This window comes from Solanum lycopersicum, chromosome 12 (genome assembly GCF_036512215.1).
Source record: "Solanum lycopersicum chromosome 12, SLM_r2.1".
NCBI classification, from domain to species: domain Eukaryota; kingdom Viridiplantae; phylum Streptophyta; class Magnoliopsida; order Solanales; family Solanaceae; genus Solanum; species Solanum lycopersicum.
In genome coordinates this window covers 4,116,570-4,124,867 of record NC_090811.1, presented here as the reverse complement: position 1 = coordinate 4,124,867, position 8,298 = coordinate 4,116,570, and the positions used below count along the sequence as shown (strand labels likewise).

The 8,298-nt window shown below is 33.0% G+C and overlaps 3 protein-coding genes across 3 annotated transcripts; 2 read left to right on the top strand and 1 right to left on the bottom strand.

The window, feature by feature from the left end:
- Positions 1–305: 305 nt before the first annotated feature.
- LOC101256655 (basic leucine zipper 34-like) lies at positions 306–2,245 on the top strand. The gene is made up of 5 exons (XM_004251750.5): positions 306–1,330; positions 1,405–1,495; positions 1,612–1,738; positions 1,874–2,028; positions 2,114–2,245. Exons 1-4 carry the CDS (start codon positions 783–785, stop codon positions 2,026–2,028), a joined length of 921 nt encoding a protein of 306 aa, XP_004251798.1. The 5' UTR covers positions 306–782; the 3' UTR covers positions 2,114–2,245.
- A 1,451-nt stretch (positions 2,246–3,696) lies between these two features.
- Positions 3,697–7,183, top strand: LOC101256357 (ras-related protein RABA1f). The gene is made up of 2 exons (XM_004251749.5): positions 3,697–4,643; positions 6,354–7,183. The coding sequence occupies exons 1-2, from the start codon at positions 4,423–4,425 to the stop codon at positions 6,784–6,786; spliced, it is 654 nt and encodes a 217-aa protein (XP_004251797.1). The 5' UTR covers positions 3,697–4,422; the 3' UTR covers positions 6,787–7,183.
- A 216-nt stretch (positions 7,184–7,399) lies between these two features.
- On the bottom strand, positions 7,400–8,095 carry LOC138340690 (E3 ubiquitin ligase BIG BROTHER-related-like). Its single transcript, XM_069292621.1, has one exon. It carries the CDS (start codon positions 8,093–8,095, stop codon positions 7,400–7,402), a length of 696 nt encoding a protein of 231 aa, XP_069148722.1.
- Between the last annotated feature and the right edge of the window lie 203 nt (positions 8,096–8,298).

Sequence of the window (8,298 nt, the reverse complement as noted above, 5' to 3'; positions counted from 1 at the left end):
TAAAATATTTTATTCAGAATTGAAGTCATATAACTGAATTTGAATATCTAACTTAAATATCCTGACAAATTTATCAAAATGACTATATATTAAACTATTACAAATTTTAAAATGTATATAATACATGTAAGAAACACTTCTCATTTCTTAAATTTTATCTCAAATCAAATACTCGATAATAATTTATGTCAAACTAAAAAAATAATGAAAAAGAAGTTAGAGAGGCTTTAGATGATGAGTGATGAGCACAAGGGTACATGTGGTGCAAGTTCTCTATATTATTAAACTATTTCCTACTTTGTAGTAATACAGTTAAGACTCCAAACTTCCCACCAGCTGTTTGATAGCTGTCTTTACTATCTCCCCATGTGATACCTTCTTAATACCCCACCCCCACCCCACCCCACCCCAACCCCTCTTTAATTTGTCAATTTATCATGTTGTAGACAAATTTTAATTTTCTTTGCTTCTTAATGAGACAAATATTCAAACTTATAGACATTGATAGCTCATGAAACAATGTCATGTGTATGTTCTCTTCTAAAATGTTCATATTTTCTTCACTTTGTAAAAACACCCTTACATTTAGCTTTGAGTTTGTTTGATCGGATCAGATAGTTCCTTCCTTCAGGCAAGTGACTGAACTCGATATATTTAATTTTATTTCAATCAACAACGGTTAGAGGTATGTCTGAATGTCTTTTTCTTTTATTGTTGTAAAGTAAATTGTAATTATTTTAAAATTTCATCGATTTTGACAAAAAAAAAAAAAAAGCGAGAAAATGGCACACTTACCACCAAGAGCGCCTAACATGACACAAAATTGGCCTGATTTTTCGCTTCATCAAAAAATGGAAAACTTAGCTCCGTCCGCCCATAATTTATGGGCGGACGAATTCCTCGACATGTCGTCGAGGCGTGGGTCCCACCGAAGATCAATGAGCGACTCCATAGCTTTTTTGGAGTCGCCCATGGTTGAAGAATGCCGGAGGCTATCCAGTACTACTCCGGGATCCGGTGGGACCACTAACGGTCACGACGAATTCGAGAGATTCGATGACGAACAACAGATTATGTCCATGTTTAACGATGACGTCCACGATATGTCGTGTTCCAACCCGTCATCACCGTCCGATTACATCAACGTTACTGAAGATAAAAAGATGAACGGCCCTGATCAAATGATGATGCAGCGTAAGAGTGATCAAAATGAGGAAGTTGAAAGCTCATGCAAGACTAATGAGGAATTAGCCACAGCTAATCAAAATGCAAGTACTAATAATAATGAATATTCTTCTGAAAGAGTTGTTGATCCCAAGAGAATCAAAAGGTACTAATTATATACTTAATTGAATCGTAATTATGACTCAATACGAAGTTTAAAAAACCCGATAATTATATCAGGATTTTAGCAAATAGACAATCTGCGCAAAGGTCAAGGGTGAGGAAACTACAGTACGTATCAGAGCTCGAACGTAGTGTTACTACTCTTCAAGTATGTGAAATTATTTATCACATAATTTCATCTTAAATTTCTCATAATATTATCTTTTAAGTTCGAATAAAATATTGCGTGTACCTCACTTATTTTGTTTATTTGATTTATTGAAGGCTGAAGTTTCTGTACTGTCACCAAGAGTTGCATTTTTGGACCATCAACGTTTATTGCTAAATGTTGACAATAGTGCCCTCAGGCAAAAAATTGCTGCTCTTGCCCAAGATAAATTGTTTAAAGATGGTAAGTTTGTGTGGTCATTTTTGATTGATTCCATTAATTGTGGACATTAGAAATTTATAACTTTTAATTTTTTTATATATAAATATATATAATTTTTTTCGAAGTTAACGAGTGCACGTGTTCGTACATATATAGCTCATCAAGAAGCATTGAAAGTGGAAATAGAGAGGTTGAGGCAAATTTATTACCAACAAAACATGAAGCAGCAAATGGACAACAACAACACTACACCAGTTGCTGATTCCACTAATACTCCTCCAGAGATCAAAGTACAACTTAGTGTCAATTAGGTATTTATTTGATTTCGATTGATACATCATTTAAAAAAATAATTAAAAAAAGACTTTTGAATCGAACAACCTGTTTACCGTTCAGGAAAATTAGACTATGTGATGGCATTCAGCAAATTCATGTGGCAAAATCTCCTTAATCTGACAAGATAAGATCACTGAATTGATCTCTCACATTTTATGGGACCATAAAAATCTTATTTTATTATTTAGTCAATGTTTTTTTTTTTAATGTTTCAATTCATTTTAATTCCTTCAACCACATATATACAAGAAATGTTGTATTATTGGAAGGGTAATAGTGGAATTTTTATTGGGATGTATGAAAGAAGGAAATTATAATTGATTTTCACTAATTGTCAAAGAGAGAATTTGAAAAAAATTAAGTGTTGATTCCATGAAGAATATTTTTTTTTGTTTATTTTTGGGTATTATATATGTCAAAATAATTATAATGTCAACAAATTGAAGAATATCTTAATAAAAATTTTGAACACAAGCACTCATAGGAGAAGCAACCTAAATAACAAAAGTTCAGTAGTTGTAAACATCATTAGCTTATACGTGTGTAGAAAATTTTATTAAAAAAATAGTGATACATCAATAAAATACTTTAGAATGAGTTAATTTTTCTACCAAACAAACGAAAAATAGCAATAGAATTAAAGTAGATTTAATTTCTTGTCGATACAAAAAGAGTAAATGTCCTTAAATATATGTTGCATCCAAAATAATACTACGTAACTAGAAAAATAAACGAAAAATAGCAATATGGAATTAAAATGGGTTTAATATTCTTTAATTTCTTGCTTAACAGTATTTTCTATCTATATTATTAGTCATTCATCCCATCTAATATTATCCTTATATATAGTAAATAGTGACATTAATATAATAATAAGGGTATCGTTCTTATATCTTATATCAAACGATTTTTAAAAGAAAATATTATATATATATATATATATATATATATATATATATATATATAAAGTCTAAAATAATTGATACGAATAATGAATATGATAATGCAGTGAATGAGGTCATTTCTCTCTTAATAGAAATTTCTATTTACTATAAGTATTTTCAGTGTGAATTCATATTAACAAACTCTAAAATAAATATCGAATACCAGATAAAAAGACTCAAAAAAAATCTAAATAATTTGTATGTATGTAATACTCATTTCACAACTAAGAGTCTGAGCCTCTGAGGTGTGCTGCAAAGAAATGGACACCACTTTAGTCGATGAAATATGATCTCTAAAAAAAAAAATATTGTTGTAGATTTTACACAAATTAAATTATCAATTTTTTTATTTTTATAGAAATCAAATTTGAAAGAGTCCTGTTCAAACTTGTTACGATTCAAATATATAACATCAATAATAACATATTTACTATAATTCCACGAATGAATAGAGCTTTTACCTAATCCAAATTAATTGACCGGCTAATGGGTTTTAACTAATAACTTAATTGGTCCATTGTTTTTTATAAATAGTGAAGTAACTACGAGATTGATTGGACTTTGGCGTATAAAGTGGAGATCCATTAAACAAATGGTATATCAAAATTTTCAATTTTATCATTTAGGTAACTCAAATGGTTTGATTTGCAACTTCCATAATAAAAAATTAAATTTGTAACCCTTTGTTTGCTTTCACAGGGGTTGGCGTTCAGGACAACTTAGACGATTTGATTTAAAATCTCTGTAATTAAAAGTCTCAAATTTGAAAATCTTCATTGTTATAATAAGGATTGACCTTCTACGTCAATTTCGTCGCATAGGTATTTAAACAATTATAACATTACCCATAATTGACATCCATCACTTGAACAATGCAAAAGAGTTGCTAGAATATGTGCTTTTCACAAATTTAGATTGTGATACATATATAACACATTGATTATTTTGTATATATCTTTTTCTCCTTTATATTATAACTCTCCATTGTTGCTTTAACAATGACCAACATTTCTCAAGCACAAATAATAGCATAAGTTCTATAAATGTCAAAAGTTCACGTAAAAATGATTAAACATCTACCGAATATGACCTAAATATCATACCAAAATGGTTAAAGTTCAATTATATAGCCTAAACCTAATGTAAAAATGTATGCAAATAAACTAAAATATGTATATGTCTAAATTCTAACTTTGTTTTTTTTGAAATTGACTTAAAAATGGCTATAATTTAAATAGAAGTCTTATAAATGGCTATTTATAAAAGTCCTTCTTTCTCCATGCACCCCACCCCACTAAACCCCCCCTCCCCCACTTTCTGCATCTTCTTCTCCGATCCTTCATCTCTCTTCTTCTTCATTTTCTCTCTCTATACATACATATATTATATATATATATATATAAACGTATTGAGAGACCACCAGTAATGGGGGCGTACAGATCGGACGACGACTACGATTATTTGTTCAAGGTGGTGTTGATCGGCGATTCCGGCGTCGGGAAATCTAATCTTCTATCCAGATTTACACGTAGCGAGTTCAGTTTGGAGTCAAAGTCAACGATCGGCGTTGAATTCGCTACTCGTAGCATTCGTGTTGATGATAAGGTTGTCAAGGCTCAGATTTGGGATACTGCCGGTCAGGAACGGTATCTCCATTATTTCATTACTCAAGGCTGAATTTTTGATTCTATATTGGATAGATTAGCATTTGCGGTAGATATTAGAATAATATGTTAATATTTGAGATCTGAAATGCTGATACTAAATTGATTTGCAATAATTGACGTTATGTAGTATAGTTTTTGTGGTAAAGTCAGATCTGATATATCCGTTAGGTTTAATAATGAGTGCAAGTTGTACCAGTAGGGCAACAACAATGGCATACCGGTGTAATTGTGTAAAGTAGGGTCGGGTGAGGATAGTGTACACAGACATTACCCCTACCTTGGGAGGCAGAGAGGCTGTTTCGTGTACAATTGTTTCAGAAAATGTTGAAATGTTCTTTGATTGCCATTGGTTGAAAGAAAATTTCTTTCAGGTTTTGGCAAATGATTTTTGTTGAAACGAATACCACCTAAATATTTTGCAGAAAAATGTCAATTTCCAATTTTTGTGTGTTGATTACTCTGAACTGTAAAAACTCTAAGAGTGTTAGAGTAGGAACTGCGGAACTGCTAGGAGTTTTGCTGTCTGAATAATTTTTTGGAGATCATAGTCAATCTGCGTAGGGAAAAGCCACTGCCTTTTGTTGTTCTTGCACCAATTCGTAATCGGAGGGCAAGAGAATTGGACAGACCGTCCTCAGAAATCAATATTTGTTGTCCTGAACAAGTTCACCCCCCCTGTTGTCACTGAGAACACTTCACAAGTGAACTGTAGACCCAGGCTAGAAAGGATTTCAAGTTCTGTTTGGCTCTCCTTCTCTAATCTCCCTTTTAATGTATTCTACTGCCTCCTCCAATGATACCCGTCAAAGACGGCTTTCAGTTAACTGATCTAGAAATGGGTGATGTCGGAAAGCTAAAAGGAAAAACAATAGGCTTAAGAAGATTACTTATAAAAAACAACAACTAGTCTTAAGCTGGGTGTCTAAAGTGTCATACATTGGCATCTGCTTTGGTGGCTAAGCGTTGCAAGTGTCTTTCCCATATGTGTGCTAAGCTTTAGAGAAATTTTGACTTTGCTAAACTCTGAGCATCATATCAACTTGAACATTGCTTTATGAAATAGTCATGTAGTTTGATGGCTTTTATGTTGTTCTCCTCAAACAAAAGATCCAGGGGATCAACTAGGATGATCAAGGCTACAATACTGAACTTTTGACTTTGAAATTACTGCCACCCTACTCATTTTCAAAAATAAAATATACAAGTACTGCCACCCTACTATTCCCTGCATAATTAAGTTAGTGTTCACATTTTTAATCATGGATTTAAGATGCAATGTTCTTTTTCCTAATTTGCATTCATTAGGGTAACATTGATATTTGAAATGATTTAGTCTTTGTTCATTTTGAAGTCCGAAATTAGATGTGATCATGTTCTTGTTATGAATAAGTTTGTGTACTAATTACTATGAGACTCTTTTCATTCTTCATCTTCTCCTATATATTGTTGTAGTAGTTTTCCAGCCTTGACTTTCTTTTCATATCTATTGTTGTATTAGTTTTCCAGCCTTGACTTTACCATGTTTCTATAAACTTTAACAGTCTTAAGGTCCTATAAATATTGTGTGTTCATCTTCTTTTTCCTGGTACAATTTTCATGTCACTGTGTATCTTATTTTCCAGTATGGAAATGTTTTGATTTGATGCGTTGTATTATATTAATTTTCTCAATTGTGTCTCTTTGCTTAAGATATCGCGCAATCACGAGTGCCTACTATCGAGGAGCTGTTGGAGCATTGCTTGTCTATGATGTCACCCGTCATGTAACTTTTGAGAATGTAGAGAGATGGTTAAAAGAGCTCCGAGATCACACTGACTCTAGCATTGTCATAATGCTGGTGGGTAACAAGGCAGATTTGCGTCATCTGCGTGCTGTTTCTACTGAGGATGCCCAGGCATTTGCAGAGAAGGAAAGTACATTTTTCATGGAAACATCCGCTTTGGAGTCCATGAACGTTGAAAGTGCCTTCACAGAAGTGCTCACTCAAATACACCGCGTTGTTAGCAGGAAAGCTCTTGAAGTAGGAGATGACCCGGCAGCAGTTCCCAAGGGGCAGACGATAAATGTTGGAGGCAAGGATGATGTTTCTGAAGTAAAGAAAGCTGGGTGCTGTTCTGCTTAGAACAAAGAGTAATCTACACCGCGGAAGAGATTCTTTTTGTTTTGAGCTGAATTTCACATGACATTTGTACGTCAACCTCTAACCACATGAATTGCTTAGCACTAATAGCTTTATTCACTGGATAACTAGACATTGTTGAATTGAGTGCACCCCCAAGATTGAATAGTATCCAAATTAGCTTTATTCATATCATTCTTTATCCTTGTTTCTCTATTTTGCTTCCATTGGTCAATGATTTATTGTATTAGCTGCTGCTTATGGACCTCCAAAATAGGGTATATTTGTTTCAAAAAGATTCTGAATCGTGCTACGTGTATGAAACTATTAACACATTTTATCCTGTCTTGTAATTGATTGTTTGATTTATCGTGAATTGAGAAATATTTTCAATTCCTTATGCTCCGTTTGTGTTATACAAGAGTATTGACTGTTTGGCTTATTACTTCGCCTTTCTTTTCGAACAATATATGACATAAACAGGTGACAAGGCCAAAAAGTATTCACAGAACTCAATTGAATGTGTTATAGATGTCAATTGTTACATGGCCAAAAACTAGAATAAAGAATGAAGTAAAAGACTAAAAAATGTGAATTGTGATTGCAAAGTGAATCATTACAGAATAATGTCAGACGGTGATGTGTTTGTGGGCAAAACTGAAGCTCTACAAAAAGGACATGATTTTTTCCTGTGCAACCATTTGTTGATGCATTCAGCATGAAATTCATGGCCACATTGAAGTGTGCCAATGTTATCTTCATCTTTATATTCAAGTAAGCAGATAGCACATGCATCTTGTTCCTCATCATCTTCGTTGGTGTCTATGTCCATAACACAAGTAACATAACATGTACTTTTTCCAAAATACTCAGACATATCTTCTTCCTCAACCACCTCTTCTTCTTCTTCTTCAATTTCATCAGTATAGGTGTCATCAAGAATGGATTGAGGCACTTGAATATTGTATCGAATGTAGTTAGTATTCACTTGCATTCGAGCTGTTCTAGTCCTTCTTCCACTTGTTTGTTGATTGCCTTGATCAAGCACATGTATATCATACTCCATTCCAATTTCTAACTCATTCATGATTTCTTCTTCCTCTTCCTCGTCTTCTTCCATACTATCTTCATCCAACAACTCTTCTTCTTCAATTTCATCGACAATTTCACCAATATCTGAATGTTCTAACTTAATATGAGACATGAAACTATAATCAACAGGAGGCATGAGGTGTTGTAGTCGATTCAAGAGAGCGGCGTCAGGTGGTAATGTACGACTACAACAACAAGGAACTTGATCATGCTGAGACATTGTTTCTTCCCTGTGTTTTGTAATAGATTACCAGAAAGTTTAGAATGGGATCTACTTGTTAATGTAAACCTATATATAGGAAAAATATATTTGATTTGGAAAGGAAAATATTTATGGTAACAATTTGATTGGGAAAAAATAGTTTCCTAAAATGTTTATTTCCTTTCTTTTCTTACTTTCCCCACAAGTTTCTATAAAAAATT